At 48.8% G+C, this 18,386-nt stretch overlaps 1 protein-coding gene across 1 annotated transcript in view; it reads right to left on the bottom strand.

Moving 5' to 3' along the window:
- Nucleotides 1-14,424, bottom strand: part of mbd2 (methyl-CpG binding domain protein 2) — a 37,829-nt gene extending 23,405 nt beyond the window's left edge. The window contains exons 1-2 of the mRNA XM_076283707.1: nucleotides 13,994-14,424; nucleotides 1,612-1,771 (exon numbers count right to left, since the gene is read on the bottom strand). Of these exons, the coding sequence (XP_076139822.1) occupies nucleotides 1,612-1,771; nucleotides 13,994-14,109 (276 nt within the window). The 5' untranslated portion in view covers nucleotides 14,110-14,424. The remainder of the gene's footprint in view (nucleotides 1-1,611; nucleotides 1,772-13,993) is intronic.
- Nucleotides 14,425-18,386: the final 3,962 nt, after the last annotated feature.

Raw genomic sequence — 18,386 nt, 5'->3', positions numbered from 1 at the left:
ACACACACACACACACACACACACACACACACACACTGAGAGATAGAGCCTGCACATTCACACGACAGCCAGCGACGCCTTGTTCTCCTCGAGCATGGGAAATAGAGCGGACATGCGCAGGAGCGTGCATGCACACTCAAATGCACATATATATTACACACACACACACACGCACACACACGCACGCGCACACACACACACCGCCCCAGTGAACCCTCCCTCTCATGGAGCTGATGGGAGATGACGCCGCTCTAAGCAGATGGTTCAACCACCGCCTACACATACACACAAACACACACACAAACACACACACAAACACACACACACACACACACACACACAAACACACACACAAACACACACACACACATAAACAGACAGACAGGCAGCCATGTAGACCATGAAGAGACAAACAGAAAAACGCACAGATGAAACACACACACACACACACACACACACCCACACATACTTACATGCACGCACAAAGGCGCTAGACAGGGACAAACAAAAAAACAGAACAAAGACACACACACACACGCCACAGTGAAACAACAGAAATCCCACACATATGTGTCTATGAGGGAAAGGCCAGAAGGATCCATTCTTTGTTTGATTCCCGTTTAGGAATAACGTGACGTACAGAAAGTCCACTCGGCCCATAACACCGCCCCAGTGGCTAACTGAGGACAGCAGGATAGACCCCGTTAGGGAACAGTGCTTTTCATGTGTGACAGTGTGTTATTTTTCTTTTTTCGAGTTTTTATTTTTTCGCTAACAGGAAGTGTGGTGGATTGTGGGCCGTGAGCGAGGCCGGAGCGTGAGATCACAGGCTGGCTTTTGGTCGCTCTGATGTCTCCACCGAGGCTTCCTCGCGTCACATCATCTGAGGGACTCGCTCAGAGCCAGCGCCGCTGCGTGGGAGTGGGAGACACTTAAGGAGCCGGCGGTTAGCTGTTATCGTTAGCGCTCAGATGTTTATCCCTCTCCCCACCACTTCCTAAACGATCTAAGCAGACCTGATTAAAGTGGGAGAGAAGAGAAGTAGGGGGACGCAGTCTGACAACATGCCGCTCCATATTTCTTTCCCTCCCCCTCCTAGGGAATGATGGGTAATGCAGTCCCAGGTCACAAGACGCAAAATGCTAATCATTCAGGCCCCTACAGCACGATCAGCACACCACCCCGATCACTCAAGCACACCATACAAACACACAAAGAAAAATACATACATGCCCACATCTTCTAAAGAACAGCAAATAAAGGTATAAACTAATACATTAGCAAATAAGCAACAAATAGCTCCTGTAACTTTGTTGTGCTAAGTCTACGGCGGTATCTCATCCCCCCTGTATTCCTGTATCCTCCTAAACTTCTTCTCCTTTATCACCTTTTTTAGTCTCCTCTTGTGTGTCTGTGTGTCTGTGTGAGTGTGAGTGTGAGTGTGAGTGTGAGTGTGAGTGTGAGTGTGAGTGTGAGTGTGTGTCTGTGTGTGTCTGTGTGTGTCTGTGTGTGTCTGTGTGTGTCTGTGTGTGTGTGTGTGTTCTGTACCCAGTAAAGCCCACCCATCTCTTCTCTGCGTCCCCTTGTCCTTGGTTGTGTGCTGTGACTCACCTTTGACAGGCTGAGGTGCTCATTGCGGAGCCGCTGCTTAGTCTTCTGCAGCTTGCTGGGCATCATCTTGCCCGTGCGGAAGTCGAAGCAGCCCAGGTCCACCGAGTTGCCCAGGTAACGCGACAGCTGCGGCTTGCTCCGGAACTTCTTCCCTGTTGGGCTGTGGAAGAGATGGGGGTGGGGGGGGGGTGGGGGCGCGTAAACAGGAGTCAGTGGGGACTGAGAGAGAGACGCAAGCACACCCATGCAATACACTGGGGATGTATTGCAGTGTACACAACCCTACATTAATGCCCCCCCCCCCCATCCTAAAGTCCTACACAGACAGTAGGGCCGCACAATTTGGGGAAAATATCTAATTGCGATTTTGTGACAGATATTGCGATTGGGATTTGCGATATGATTTTTGAATGTCAAGGAATTGACTCAGTTCAATATTTCAAATGTGGAGTGGACTGTGGAGCTCACCAATCAGAATTTCTGTGCCGCTCATGCACTACGCACACCCACCAACCAGAAGTACCATAGTTAATGAGGATGAAATGAATATAAAAGTCAGAAATGTGACAAAATTAACTGTGCACGATTATTTGTGACTTTTGCAATTGGGTAATTGCGTTGGTACATATTGCAATTATGATTGCGATAATCGTGCAGCCCTAATACACAGGCAAAGATGTACATAATTAACTTGGAGAAACAGAATATCTAGTTGCATTTGGTTTTATATAGTGGGCATTGCCCTTTTACAATAGATAACAGGTTCTGCCCTTTAACTAATGTGACATTAAATTACAACAATGACCTCAACCTGTGTTGTAGCAGGTGGAAAATCTGACTACAGTAATAACAGACACAAAGATCCAGGCTACGGGCTATAGATCCCTGGACTTTTCTGCACGATATGGAGCACTTCATTCTTAGAGTTCTTCAAGGGTTCTTAATAGAGGTTCTTTTCCAACTCTCCCTCTCTCTCTCTCCCCCTCTCTCTCTCTCTCTCACTCTCTCCCTCTCTCTCTCCCTCCAAGTTCACTCTCTGTCCCAGAATGTTCGTTCTGTATCCTTCTTCCTTCTAGTCGCTCAGTCTTGCCTGGGAACTGAGCCTTCTAGTCGCTCAGTCTTGCCTGGGAACTGAGCCTTCTGATCAGTGCCAGGAACACCAGGGCTGTGGGCGACTACTTATCTTTATTTCCAAACCTCCTCTTTCAACACCAGACTAGGCCACGTTTTCCCACTCATGTGTATAAGGAACTCAGTGCGAGCCATGCTTGTGGGTGTGTGTGTGTGTACATGTTCAACCGCATGTAGCCTGGCTGTGTGTTGGCTGTGTGTGTGTGTGTGTGTGTGTGTGTGTGTGTGTGTGTCAGGGAGCCTGCCCTGGCCTCTCCACATGCAAATGAAAAGGGGCCAGAGTAGCAAGACCTGCCTCCTCTCCACATCACAACACTAGAGCTTCTCATTTCTCTTCTTCTTTCTTTCTTCTCTCTCGCTCTCTCTCTCTCCATCTCCTCCATGCACCCTGATTTCATGCACGCGGTGGAGTGTGGACTGATCCCAGGCAGCAAAAGGAGCACAATTCACAGTGTTGACCTCAGCTAGTAAACAGATTAGCTGAATTAGAGCCATGTAAATACCCCCCTCCCTCCACTCCTCCCCTCCGCTCCCCCGCTCCCTCCCTCCTTCACTAGCTCACTCTCCCTCGTTCCCTCTGTGGTCATGTGACGGGGGTGGCAGATAAACGGGTACAGACGCGTCTTACGGAGCCAGCCACTCCTCACCTCCTGTGGTGTGTGTGTGTGTGTGTGTGTGTGTGTGTGTGTGTGTGGGGGGGGGGGGGGGACCAATGACACATTTACACTGTGTCTATAATTATATGACAGAAGCTTTCTTCACGCCTGTAATTTGAATATCAATGCACGCACTGCATAATGTGTAACGTATATGCATTGCATGCATTGTGTATGCGGAAGAAAACTACGACTATTCTGAGGGAAGTGGGAGTTTGGTAGATCACGTTGGCAGTTTACTTAATCTAATAAATCTGTACGATTGCCATGAAGCAGTTAACACACGCACGCACACATACACACAAACAGATCAAATGGCTATCAGACATGAGACGAATGTCCAGCTCGTGTGATTTGGTTGAGGGGTGTGGCCAGTCCAGGAGCACTTCCAAGATTAGAGAGCCAATCAGAATCCAGCAGAGAAAATGAGGGCAGAAGTCCACACACTGAGACTTGTCAGTCACTGTGTCAAAAACACACACACAGACACACACACACACACACACACACACTCGGAGTAAAGCAGCGTCCTCATGACCGATCAAGAGTGATTCTTAGTGTTTCCCATACATTGACTTATCTGTTGCGGCCCACCACAATTATCAACATTGACCACCACACAATGATTTTCCAGGTTGTAGCTACTAAATTGTGCTTAAATCTAGTTAGCATCATAACCAATAACCACGCTGCGCTAATTTGTTAAAAACTGTTGCATTCAAGTTAATTCTGCAAACCTGCCGCCACAAACACTGCTTCTCATTTTCACACTTTATTTTTAGTCTTTCGTTCCCAGCAGTCATCGTCATCAGAGTTCACCGAAACAACAACACGTTTTTGTTAACCTCCCCCCCACCCCCCCCCCGCGCGCGCCCCCGCAACCTGCATGGCTGAGCGCTCGGCAGTGGAGCGAGCTGCTTTGCATCTGTGTACCTGAGCGAGCCCCACAGAACCAGCCAAACCAGAGGCCACAGCCACCAAAGACACACACTAAAAACACAAGGCACTAAGACCCAGGGGGAGCAGCGCTCCACGAGCGTGCCTTCAGCACTCTGGCCCAGTGTTGAGAGAGACTGCGCTCTGGTCACCATCCCGTCCGCTCCTCGTCTCTCCAATCTCGTCCTATTTCCGTTAGCCTCGTCCCCGTCTCAGCTGAGCCGCTCTTCTCGTCCTCCTCCTATGTGGCCATCTCTCCTGCGCCCGCATCTCGCTCTTCCTCTCTTTTCCTTCGAGTACCAGGAGTCTTCCTCAGCTCAGCCGCTCACACAGACACATACGCACGGCACACACCAGTGGCCTTATTGCAGAGGGCCACTATGCCAGCGAAACAGAAAGGCGTGTGTGTGTGTGTGTGTGTGTGTGTGTGTGTGTGTGTGTGTGTAGGTGGTGGTGTCATAGAGAGGCATGGGGGCAGGGGATTATGGTAGACCCTCTCTCTTTCTGCTCTTCCTCTTTCTCTCTCTTTCTCTCTCTCTCGTTCTGTCACTCTCTGTTTCCCTCCCCCTCCCCCAGCTGTCTACAGAGCAGAAACGCCTTTAACCCTCTCAGGGCAGCACAGCACAGGGCAAACAGAGGAAGAGAAACGACAAAGAGGCAGTGGCACATTCACACAAACACACACACACACACACACACACACACACACACACACACACACACACACACACACACACACGCACACGCACACGTACGTACACACACTCAGCTGACAGACAAACGTGGCCTCCTGGAAGCATTCAGCAGGGTAGCAGGGCCAGGGTGAGGAAAACCACTCAATTATTTATCCCTCTCTCTCTTTCTCTCTCTCTCTTTCCCTCTCTCTCTTTCCCTCTCTCTCTTTCTCTCTCTCTCTTTCTCTCTCTCTCTTTCGGTTCTACAACTCTTTCTTTCTTTCGTGGTCCATGACACAGGCTGAACCACAGACACACAAACAAACAGACACACAAACAAACAAACAAACAAACAAACAAACAAACAAACAAACAAACAAACACACACACGTACACACGCACGTACACACACACACGTACACACACACACGTACCCACGTACACACACACGTACACACACACACGTACACACACACACGTACCCACGTACACACACACGTACACACACACACGTACACACACACGTACACACACACGTACACACACACACGTACCCACGTACACACGCACGTACACACACACACACATACACACACACGTACACACACACACGTACACACACACGTACACACACACGTACACACACACACACACACACACACACACACACACACACACACACAGTCAGTCTGCACTCTCAGTCTGCGGATTCACACAGAACACAATGCCTTCACAGCAGAGGAACAACAGTAGCGGCCAGACGGAGGGACGGAGGGAGAGAGAGAGGGAGGGAAGGAGGGAGCGTACGAGCCGAGGGAGCAAGCAGTGGAGTGTGACGCAACGCAACGGCGTGCTGCCCCTCCGCCATTTTCTGTATGTGTCGAGTCTTTCACTTCCTCTCTCTCTCGCTCTCTCTCGGCTGAGCTGGAGCGGCCCTGCGCCTGGCACGTCCTTTAATTAGCCCCGCGGCCAGCGAGTGATTCACCGCACGTCCACCAGAGAGAGAGTGAGAGGGAGAGAGTGAGGCAGAAAGAGTGAGACAGAGAGAGAGGGAGTGAGTGAGTGAGTGAGTGAGAGTAAGACAGAGAGAAAGAAAGAGAGAGAGAAAAAGAAAAAAAAAAGAGAGAGAGAGAGAGAGAGAGAGAGAGAGAGAGAGAGAGAGAGAGAGAGAAGCAGGAAGTACGAGCTGCACACATTTCCTGCTTCTTTCTTTGTATTTATTTAATTTCTCGGCAGACCCCTTCGCCATCGTCGTCAACCCTGCACCCCAACCTTAGCCCTGAACTTCGGCCCGAGTGTCCCACAGTCGAGAGCAGGACAGTCCCTAGAGTCAGGGCTGGACGCACCACAGAAGAAGCCTGTGTCTGGGGAAGCCCTCCCAACTGAGTGGCCTTGCCCTTGCCTCACTCTAAAGCAGACAGTAGAGGACAGGACGGAACAGAAGAGAACAGAAAAGGACAGATGGGAACAAAAACAGAACATAACCTGAGCCTAAGCACAACAGAACAGAACAGAACAGAACAGAACAGAGAGGCTACCACATGAAGAGCAGAGAGCAGAGCAGCGGTCTAATCATACTGTCAAGCGCCTGACATTGCATTGGTGTGTGTGTGTGTGTGTGTGTGTATGTAGTGAGCGTGCAGAAGAGGATGAGAACCTAGTAATCCACAAAGCCTCTCGTAACGCAATGAGTATGATGTGACCTGCGCGACCCTAGGTTCACTGAGCTCCTGGAGTCTCTCAGGTGGAAGGTGATCTGCATAGGAACTTGATTAGATTTGACTCCACTTACTGTGCTGCACTGTGTAGTATGTCCTGAACTGTTGTGTGTGTGTGCGTGCGTGTGTGTGTGTGTGTGTGTGTGTGTGTGTGTGTGTGTGTGTGTGTGTGTGTGTGTGTGTGTGTGTGTGTGTGTGTGTGTGTCAGGAATCTCTGAGCTGACGGGAATGCTCCGGATGATTCAAACACCACAAGCTGATGGCGGGAAGGAGGCGACCCGAGGGGGACTGAACACAACAACATCATCTGCCATCGAGCCACATCGCCCTCTCCCTTCATCTCGCCAGACAACTCTCTCCACCTCTTACGAACGCAACCTCTTTCTCTTAAGGCAGTTCCTCCATCTCCCTCTCTCTCTCTCCCTTTCCATTGCTGTCTATCGCTACAACTTCTCCACCTCTTACTTACACAACCTTTTTCTCTTAAGGCAGTTCCTCCATCGCCCTCTCTCTCTCTCCATTGCTGTCTATCACTACAACTTCTCCACCTCTTACTCACACAACCTTTTTCTCTTAAGGCAGTTCCTCCATCGCCCTCTCTCTCTCTCCATTGCTGTCTATCACTACAACTTCTCCACCTCTTACTCACACAACCTTTTTCTCTTAAGGCAGTTCCTCCATCGACCTCTCTCTCTCTCCATTGCTGTCTATCACTACAACTTCTCCACCTCTTACTCACACAACCTTTTTCTCTTAAGGCAGTTCCTCCATCGCCCTCTCTCTCTCTCCATTGCTGTCTATCACTACAACTTCTCCACCTCTTACTCACACAACCTTTTTCTCTTAAGGCAGTTCCTCCATCGCCCTCTCTCTCTCTCCATTGCTGTCTATCACTACAACTTCTCCACCTCTTACTCACACAACCTTTTTCTCTTAAGGCGTCTCGCAGTAACTCATCGCTCTTGCTCTCGCTCGCTCTCTCTCTCTCTCTCTCCAACTTCTCCACCTCTTACTCACACAGTCCCCTTTTCTTTAGGCGTTTTGCATGAACTGAATCACACCTTGCTCTTTCTTTCTCTCTACCTCTCTCTTTCTCCGCTATTATCTATCGACATCGCTCACGCGTTCCCTTTCTCTTTCACAGTTCTCGGTCCTGACCTCTCGAAGGAGACTGTAAAGGTTAAAGGCACAGTCCTCGTGTTAGGAAATAGTGTAGTGCTTTAGTGTAGACACTACACCAGACCTGGGCATTGTACGGCCCCCGGGACACATAGGGCCCTTTGGTTGACTCTGACCGGTCCCTGTAAGCAGTGGCGTTGCTGGGCTGGGCCCCGGTGCAAGCATTTTCATTGGGCCCCGCCTCCAACTCCACCCCACCCCCCGCGACACAAACACACACATGCCCGCACACAAAATCGCATGTGTGTAATGGACGTTCGCCAACATGAAAGAGCCGGGGACAGTGGCTACCTGACTAATCATCGCTACCACCTTTGAATTCCCCCAACTTCCGAAACCGAAACGCAGATAACGTATAGCCATAGAACAATTAAATAGCCATCAAGGAAAACACAGCAACTCATACGTGGTGGCGCAGGCCTACAGAATGGATTTAGGATTTGGATTTAGTCTTTCTTTTCTCTTCTGTTTGCCACTTTCATGCTTACTAATAGAGCGGTGCCTGGGCCCCGGGAACTAACATAATGAGTCACAAATGTTAAAAACGTTCACATTTTGTTTACCATTGTTTTGAGAAAATTGGTTGAATAAATGAGATTTTTCAAGGCAACCTCACTTTTTCCATTGCTTAATCATAACATACTCTTACCAGCTTGTCAAAACAATGCTATTTATTTGTATGTTTCTGTTTCTCATGTGGCCCCATGAAAAAAATAATTGCCAACCCCTGCATTACATGATACACTTCCACATCCCATGTGCCAGGGGGCAGTGTGTTGGCTTGCACCTGTGTTTTCGGTGAGAGACAAGATAATCGGATGCATGAGGGCTCGCTCTCTCTCTGACACAACACCAACGTAGACCGACGTGGGAGGACGCTTGTGGGGCTCTGTCTTGGAAGCGTGTAGTTTGAAACCGCGTGCCGACCATCATCCATCTGAGGCTGTTTTCACAGCTTCCCATGAACTACCTAACCTATCGCTGCTTGTGCTGGCCACCATCGGGCTAAGACAGGGCCGGCCCCAACAGGTAAGCCTCACGCTGTTTCTCCCTGGCTACATACACCATTAGATTCATACATCTACCCTTTCTCAAGTCAATGCAGTAAACCTTAGCTTATTTACCCCTGGACAGATACTTGTGTATTTTAGTAGGTTTTGTAGTATTGTGTGGATTTCCGGGTGCGGTAAGGACAGCTTTTGTAAGGTTTATAGGAGCTGTCCCTACACCACTTCTCCACTGACACAACAGTGGGCCAGCTTTTCCAGGAAAGTCTGGGAAGGGTGGGGGTGGTTGGGGTTGAGGCCTTGGTAGTTTCGACAGAGGCCCACCCCCCACTCCCTCTTAGTGTCAGCAGCACTGGGTGGAAACTCTCGAGAGGCGAGGCGCACATTTGTAGTTGTGTTAGGGTGTGTGTATGAGCGAGTGTGCGAGCATGTGTGCGTGTGTGTGTGCGTGCGTGCGTATGTGCGTGTTTACGCGTGCGTATGTGTATGTGCGTGCGTATGTGCGTGTTTACACGTGCGTATGTGTATGTGCGTGTTTATGTGTGTGTGTGAGCATGTGTGCGTGCGTGCGTATGTGCGTGTTTACGCGTGCGTATGTGTGTGTTTATGTGTGTGTATGTGTGTGTGCGTGTTTGTGTGCGTGCCTGTGTGCGTGTGTGTGTGTGTGTGTGTGTGTGTGTGTGTGTGTGTACGTGCGTGTGTGCGCGCGAGTGTGTGTGTGTGTATATGTTTGGGCGGCCTGCATGTATGCCACATCCCTCACCCTACTCACTAGCAACCCATCTGCATGGCGGCAGGAAGTAGTTGAGGACTGCAGCCGAGCTCTTCAGCTCCAGGCCCACAGCGATGACTCAGACTTTCGCAAGCATTCTTCACAAGTCGCAGCGTCAACAAAACCAGACACCCCACCTCCACTTCTCACCACCCTTCTCCTCCACCCCCCGCCAAAAAAAAAAAAAACGCATAAGCTCTCATCGTCCGTTAGGCTGGAGTCTATCTGACCCCGACCAAACGTTCACAGAGACCCCACAGATAACAGAAGCACTGGGGAGTGGCTGGCTGGAACCTGAGCCCCAGAGTGAACAACCGCACGACAAACGAACGACAGCAGACAGAGCAGAGAAGAGAGGCATCCGACACAGAAAGCACAGTGGAAAGAACATCGCCGACAATTAGACCTAGCAGCGTCAGGAAGACAGGCCACAACCAGAAAGAGCAGTTGGCGCAAGTGAACTGTGAAGGACATAGTAGCAGCACTGTCCAGTTAGACAAGTCCTTTAGAGCCTTCCGTATGAAAAACGACCATTTATCATCGCTGGCCACACCCTCTGGCTCATGGTCTACTTCGTTGTCAAATGGTCCCCTGATGTGTTCATAGGATGTTGAATGCATTGTGGTGGATAGTTCCGGAAAGGGCCGTGTGTGTGTGCTCTGGACCGGCCAGACACGTGCGTTTCATCATCATCCGCATACACAGATTCACTAGCCAGATGGCCAGAGAAAAGGTGAGGAGGGAACAATAAACACAAAGGAAGACTTTCAGACATGACGGCAACAGGAAGAGAGAGAGAGAGAGAGAGAACGAGAGGGGCAAAGTGAGATAGAGGGAGGGAATAGAGAAAGAGAGAGACCAGGGGAGAGAGGAAGAGAAGAGACAGGACATGATATTCGTAATCCCTGCAATCCCTGGCTGGGTTGGATTGTACAGGATAGAAGGATAGAATCCAATCAGGCCTCCTCACCTGGCCCATTGGAGACACAGAGGAGGAGACGGCCATTGTTTGTGTTGTCTTTGATCACCCATATTATTGTTTTACGTCAGGAGGACAATGAGGCGCCATTACTGAGGAGGTTGTTTATTGTTAGATCCAAGTATTCAGAGCGCCTCTGAGGCAGAGAGGGCTAATAACACTCATATCACTCTTTTCTGTTATCTCTGGGGTCTTTGGTGGTGGTGCTATCAATTCTGGGGCGGCCGTCATCTGTATTGTTGTTGACATACTTGAAGTTGTTTATGGTTGGTAATGTTTTCTTTCCGTCACCAGCTCTTGCTGGAACACGCTGACACACTTCGATGGAATCTCCTCTTGGCTGCCCGAGAGACGAAGGTCAGACGTTTCGGGCTTTCATGCCGCCGGCCCCAGACGCCCTGACTCATGGCCGCTCATAGACAGAGGCCACCTCCGACGGCCAAACCAAGCAGCCAGCCAAAAAATAAAATTCCCTCCCTCCCTCGCCTTTGCCATGAGTGCTGTTTCGGGCGAGCCGCAGGTCGGACGATGACGATCGGACGCCGACGCCAAAGGAACAAGAGCAGGAAGCGGGCTCGTCCAACCCACAGGCCTTGCACATTCCAGCCTTAATTTGATCCGTGGGGGTGAGACGGCACCAGCACATAGGCTGAGGATGGGCGGGGGGTGGGGGTGGGGATGTGTAGGCCTGCTCGTTAACTACAGTGGCTGGCAAAGAATAGAACGGGGGGGGGTGCAGAGAAAGAAAGAGAGAGAGAGAGAGAGAGAGAGAGGGAGGGAACGAGCACATGGGGGTTGGGGGTGTTGAGGAGAGATGGAGTGAAAAGCAACGCCACGCGTACTGACAACGGATCAGTTTACAAGGCTCCCTCCCCTGCCACCACAGCACCTTTTCACAAACCTCTCCCCTCCCCCACCTGACATAATGAGCGAGGGCAAAGACGAAAGGAGAGGGGAAGAAAAGAGCCGCCGCATCCCAGCAGCCGGCCCACTCCACATTCGGGCGGCTGCCGGTCGTTAGCCAGGCCAGCGGGGGTTTTCTAACAGGCTGGGCAGGGTGTGATAGTTCGAGGGAAGCGGTGGGGAGAACATGGGAGAGTTGAGAGTGGCAGGCGGTGGTGCAGTGTGTGTGTGTGTGTGTGTGTGTGTGTGTGTGTGTGTGTGTGTGTGTGTGTGTGTGTGTGTGTGTGTGTGTGTGTGTGTGCACTGCCCGTGGGGCATGCCGAAGGCAGGCGGAGCGGATCGGAGAGTGGGGGAGGGGTGGTAGCTCGATCTGCCGTTCCCCGACTCAAGGCAGTTCCCAGTGGAAAGAAACACTGGCCCTTCGCAGCGCAGGATGTGACCGAGAGACCGAAAATACACTACGCCGTGGCGTCCTCGTGCTCAAACACGCTCGTGGAGCACAGACGAGACGAGGCCACGTTTCAGAATGGCAGGAGAGCCGTTTGTGTCTCGCCACCTCGCTAGCACACCGTCAAGCCAATTTGGCATCATGGTTTTGCGTAAATATACCCGCCACTTCAAAAATAGCCAACTGGCGTGTTACCTGCACGCATTTTGAGCTATCTGCGTGTATATCAACGATGCGTAGACATACACGCAGCGTCTGCATCTGCGTGTATGTCAACGCCAAGTATATGGCGCTCTCTAGGGTTAGGGTTATGGTTAGGGTATGGCGTTGATAAACACTCCAAAATGCTGTTATGCGTTAGATAACACGCTAGTGGGCATTGGCGTGTCATACATACGCAGTTCATGATATCAATCTGCTCAAGCAGACTTGTACACACCCATACGAGGCCTGAACTTAACCGCTTCGAGATGACTGGCGGCTCCGCTGTTCTAAGTCTGGGCATTACGCACAGACAATACGCGAGCACTCCTGCGCACATACACACACACAGGACAGTATCTCAGATAAGTGATGTCACACCAATACACAGAGTACAATATCTCGAAACAGAGAAGTATCACCATCAAACACACAAAGGACAATATCTCAAAACAGCAAAGTTTCACCATCTCACACACACACACACACACACACACACACACACACACACACACACAGCACTTCCCTTCCTTACCACTGTCAGAGACGCTCATTTGAATGAGAAAGAGGGGCACATTTTAACGAGCAGGAAGAGAATGAGGCCTGACGTCCCCCAGCACTCACAGTGGAGGGCCTGTCAATCCCCCCGAGCCCTGGGGGGCCACCAGCAGAATGCCGCGAGTATGAGAGGAGGGATCAAGAACGGATTTCTGAAGAGCGGATTTAACGCTCGTGTGTATACCATGGCGTGAGTGCGCGCACACACGCGCACACACACACTTGGAATCACTCTACTGGAACACTTCACCCCAACATGAAACACTTAGCCTTAACGAATGCTGTGGCTGGCAGATGAGCTATGAGGAAGAAAGGAACCCCTCACCCCGACCCCAACACAGCGCACACACAAATGTTTCAAGTAAGACTTTAGAGGGTTGGTTTCCGTGACGCACAACACAGGCCAGTGGTCTGTGACAAGTCATTGTGAGAGCCCCAGTGGTGCCGTTGAGCACTTTCAGTTTCGGTGGTGGACCAGCACGACCTGTTGCTTTGGGTTTATGGCCCAGCACAAAAGATGCATGCTGGTCACATCATCAACCTTACAGACAAAGCCTAGCTTCGCAAAACTCTGTGGCTGTGTGCAGTGTGTGTGTATTTTTAGATACTTGTATGGTGACCATTTGGGTCAAGATAAGTGAACTGGTGATGTGTTCAATGCAAAAGATGTGTCACTCATGATGTAAGGAAACATCAGATTTGTGCTGCAGGGGTTACCCAACAGCTGGGTTATTTCTCAGTCAACATAAACTTTAACAGCAAATTACCAGTACTTATTTTACCAGTACATATTGGTATTGTATTGTTAGTATAACTGAACTATTGAGAATGTCCACTCCCATGAATTGAACTTATTTCTAAGGAGTCATGGAGGCAACAGGGCACATCCATAACAATCAACGAATGGTCATATCATAGACAGCTGAGTTACCATGTCTCCGATTTAATCAATTCAGGTCAGTGTCAATGACCTATTACCACTGCACCCCTGTGAAACGTCAAGACAGCAAGTTCAGGAGCTAAGCTAGGTGGGTGTTTGCCACTTCATGGCATCACATCAATTAACGTAAGCCAAAGAACTGCTACTAAGGGAGTGGAGTTTGCCCAGGGGGTCACAACATTCTGATTATGAGCAGGGCTGTACACCGTTCAAACTCCCACTTCTATTTATATAGTCAACGTTCGGTAACAGACTCGAATGTAACGTTATTTAACTTTACCTGTAATAGTACACATCGCTCTTCCCAGCACTAAGTCCCGACTTCCGGATCACTTCTTCTTTCTTCCAACCCGGGGGCAAAGCCGGGCAATCTATCCTCTTCCTCTCCATGATCATTTAGATGGCTATTATGACTACGAGGGAATACCCCAGCCAGTGAGAATTACAAGGGGTCCAAGTCAGAAGTTGCTAGCGAGCGAGCTAGCTGGCTAACCTGAACTTGAGGAGAGATTAGACTGAAGTAAGTGGTTCGAAGCAGATCATTTAGCAGTTAAACTTCTGCATTAACGCTCCGCGTGATTTCAACGATGCCTTTTGTAACAGTGGACGGTGGGACTAAAAACACATCGGCCGACAACTAGACTAGCTGACAGTGGCGGTAGCAAGTCCGTCAGTCAACGGTGGTGGCAAAGTAGTGCTGTGACGCGCTGAAATTTCAGCACTTCCCACACTCAGACCGAGCGCCTGGCAACCACAGTCGTTGGCTCACACGTCGCCCCGCCTCCCGTGGAAGCCTCCCGTCACTTCTCGCTACTACCACCTACCACTACCAAAGAGCTCAGAACGTGGACGTCCTTTGATTTCATGGATATGTCAGAGCTATGATGCAACACGAAGACTCATCGGCTCATATAGTGGATGGAGAGATGCAGAGCTGCAGTGTCTCGAAGTGGTCTTCCTATAGTCTTGGTTACAGACAGTGGCAGTGAAAGGTGAGAACAGTATGCTTGAGATGAATACAGGCTATTAGAGTTTTAGTTAGGAGTCCCCAACTGGCAAATGCAGTTTTTGCATGAACTTCAACTTGTTTGGTGACAGCAGGGTTGTGATGGTATGCCTACTTTGTAGGCGTATTATCTTACTGAGCTCAACTCGCTGGTAGGCTACTAAACAACAATCCCAGAGAATATTTCTATATCATTATTCTTCAAAATGATGCTGACCAAGACCGGATGTAGCCAAGTATAGTTGTTGTCACCCAATCAAGATGTTCATCTGACATAATTCACCTGGTATGGACCCTAAAAAATCACATGGTATGGACCCTAACCTCAAACCTCAAAGTCAAATGAATTTTCTTTTCCCTGTAGGCTAGGCTACATCTTGACGAACTACCCCCTCTAGCGACTGGTAAATAACTGTCCAATATTTCATTTATGATCATCATAATTAATTCGTCTATTTAATTACGAATGCCGTTCACAAATTATTGTTGGTAATTCAAACTCCTTAAATTACTATATTTTGTAGTGGCCCATACTTATTTGTATAATGCAAAGGCCATCTTATCATATGAATCTCTTTGGAGCCCATGTCAGAGTGTAAAATGATGATGCTGTAGTGAAATTATGTGTTGGCTGTACTTACTCTGTTGAATCTTGGTTTGATCAGGCTAAGAAACTCATCTAGCAGCCTACAGGTGTTGATGAAGTAACAGCAGTGCCCCATACATTTTGATTATAGGCACCTGAAGTTAAGTTTGAATAGTCAGAGTCGCAACATCGAGGCCCATAGCTCATCTAAAAGAGCACAAAGTATATTCTTATTATAGCATGGTACTATACAGTAACTTATTCTGTAATGATTGAAATGTTAACGTGACACAGTGGCTACTACACTACACTACATTACACTATACTGTGTATATCCACTACACTGTTTAATATTCGCTCTAACTCATTCTACACTTCAGTGCTTGTGGCCATGTAAGCACGTGTCACTCTGATTCCATTCTTTAGATTCCAAATATACACTGAACGATCGTGTCTCCCCATTCTCAAAATAGTCTTGCACACACATGCATCTCAAACTGATTTATATATGTGTGTAACTTGACCTGCTACTTGGGAGTATTAACAAGAGGACCTCCATCACACTGCAGCTACTGCTACAAAAAGACCCATTTCTTGGGTGATTCACATAAGTGGATTAATGGCGAAAATGAATGAAAATTAAATTAAGCACTCAAGACCTAAGCACAGGACAACAATGAGCAATGCTGCCTTGGTAATGATGTGTTGGAAAGGGTTTGATGGCAGCTGGAATGCACAAGTTTGATGGTTGGCCTACCAAGTATCACATGTCTCTGGGGGTTTAGAAGAACCTCCCACCGGCAGATGTTCAAACAAACTAGCTTCCTTTGAAAAAAAAACCTCCCTCCTTGATTCCTTCATGCCCCCCGAGCTCCAACCTGTATTAGCCACTCTTCCCCAAATATAGTCTATAATATAATGGTGCCAAAATGGCCGCCGACATAGCTCTGTCCTCCGGGCAGGTACTGCATTTGCCAGTTGGACGCGATCATCCCAAGCTGTTCTGCCAAAGAATGCCATCGCTCTGCCATCCCTCCGGTCCTTTAATGGTAACCAGTGCCTGTGTGCCAAAGACCTCCATCGCTCATGTCGCTGTGACACAGCCCAGGGGCTAACTGTAAAAAGCCTGCGTGTGTGTGACACGAACTGGAGTGTTGAGATAATGTGCCGTTAAGTTGCAAAAGGGAAAAACGGTTGCCAGTTAAAGAAATAAGGAGAGGGAGAATGGAGAGGGTGAAGATCTCATTACGTCTGCCATAACCGCATAAGTTATGCACAGTTGGCATGTGGTTGGTCTAGATGTGAAATCAAAATCTTGATGTCTGTTGTATATAGTGAGTCCTTGAGAGAGCCTGGGCCCACTCTGTAGAGCCATAATGGAATATTCACACACTGCGACCGTGGTATTTATCCTGCAAAGACCACTTTTAGTCAGCTAAGAGGCTACTTATGACTGTATCCATTATGGCACAGCACAGCAAGAACTGAAGCACCCAAACAATGCCTCAAAGGCTTTACAAGCAATTTAAAGCATGGCTGGCCAGGTCTGTTTGTGACATGTTTCAGCGTAGCCCTACACCTTTGGGACTTTTTTTGGGTGGAGCCTCTAGCTGCGACCATGGTAACTACACAAAGCTCCCGCAAGACATGAGAACACCTGATGAAAGGGCAATACTAACAGAGAAATGTTTTTTTTGTCTTTGTTACTTATATATTAATGCTGTGTGTCTTATGCATCTAAAGCAAAGTCCTGTAGGTTCGCTGCGGCCAAAGATATTCATGTGGCCTCGGGGTGAACGACACCATGGCTTCCCTCTCCTCCAGTACCGGCACTGCCGCTCCCCGCCCCCAACCCCCACCGTTACGCTCGGCCTCCATCTGAATGAAGCCCCAAATGACCGTTTCTTCACTCCCCACTGCCACATCAAAGGGGCTGACAATGGCCGAGCTCAGTGTACCGCGCCGGACGCTAACGACCATGGGGAGCCCCGCGCCCCTCATTGTTCTGGGCTGGTTTTGAAAGGGATGGGGGTCTGTGAAGCAAACAAGCTCCGCCAACTGTAATGTCTACCAGTTGCATGGCCGATTCATCCATCTTTAAAAAAAATACTGGTGAATGTTGACAAAATAGATTCAATTTAACAGTGAACACCCCAATAGGGAAGTGTATTCAAGGAGTATAAGAGATATGTTGTAGACTGCTACAAAGGACATGGAGTAGACTTATGGATTCTACAAATAAGACCTCACAAAATATACCTTTATTGGTATAAAAGTAGCAGATTTTTTTAGTTGGTGAATGTGTGAGAGTGTGGAGTAGGGGTCTTCAGGGATGACCACCCTGTCTCCCTTTACCACCCCCATGACCAATATAGTATACACACAAACTGTACAGTAGGGTAAGAGATGTGGGTTAAGATAAAGACTATGTGAAATGTCTAATGCCCATAATACAGAAGTGATTGGGTAGTCATTTTCAATTCACCGCCAAGGATTCCATTCATGCATTTTTTTTTTAAAGTTTTTTTTTTTTCAAGCTTCTGCTAACACTTCTTAGTCGACCAGTCCTTGCTGCGGGAGGTTTGCTGCGCTCCACAGGCAGTAATTATAAGAGAAGACTGGACTCACAGTGACAGGCCTTGAAAGAGAGAGAGAGAGAGAGAGAGAGAGAGAGAGAGACCCCCTGAGGAGGAATCTCAGGCTCGTGAGATGCGTGGAGCGATGCTCGCCCCGGACGCGGAAAATGACACCCACTGCTTCTGCCCTCATTTAGCTCCACCACGCACTGCCAACATTCACTCTGTCATCTCCATGTCTCATCCTGCTGCAGTCCACAGACTCGCCTCGTTAGTATCTATCACTGTAGACGGGCCATTACAATCCCAATTATTATTTTGTCATAAATAAGGCGTCTAAATATTATGTTATTGATGGAAAAAGTCATGATTTTTTTGTGTGTATATGACACTGAGATGTGTATATTTCATGTGTACACATCACTGTGTGAAATAAATATTACTTATGTTGTCATAATTTTGTTTTTTCTTTAGATGAAACATCTGTGCCGGGTGTTCTTAATCC

Source organism: Alosa pseudoharengus, unplaced genomic scaffold (genome assembly GCF_046254945.1).
Source record: "Alosa pseudoharengus isolate Yale_2024_CS ecotype anadromous, Long Island Sound unplaced genomic scaffold, YU_APseudo_1.1 YU_APseudo_1.1_scf_14, whole genome shotgun sequence".
Taxonomy (NCBI): Eukaryota; Metazoa; Chordata; class Actinopteri; order Clupeiformes; family Clupeidae; genus Alosa; species Alosa pseudoharengus.
Note: the sequence above shows the minus strand (reverse complement) of the source record. Positions and strands in the feature narration are given on the sequence as shown.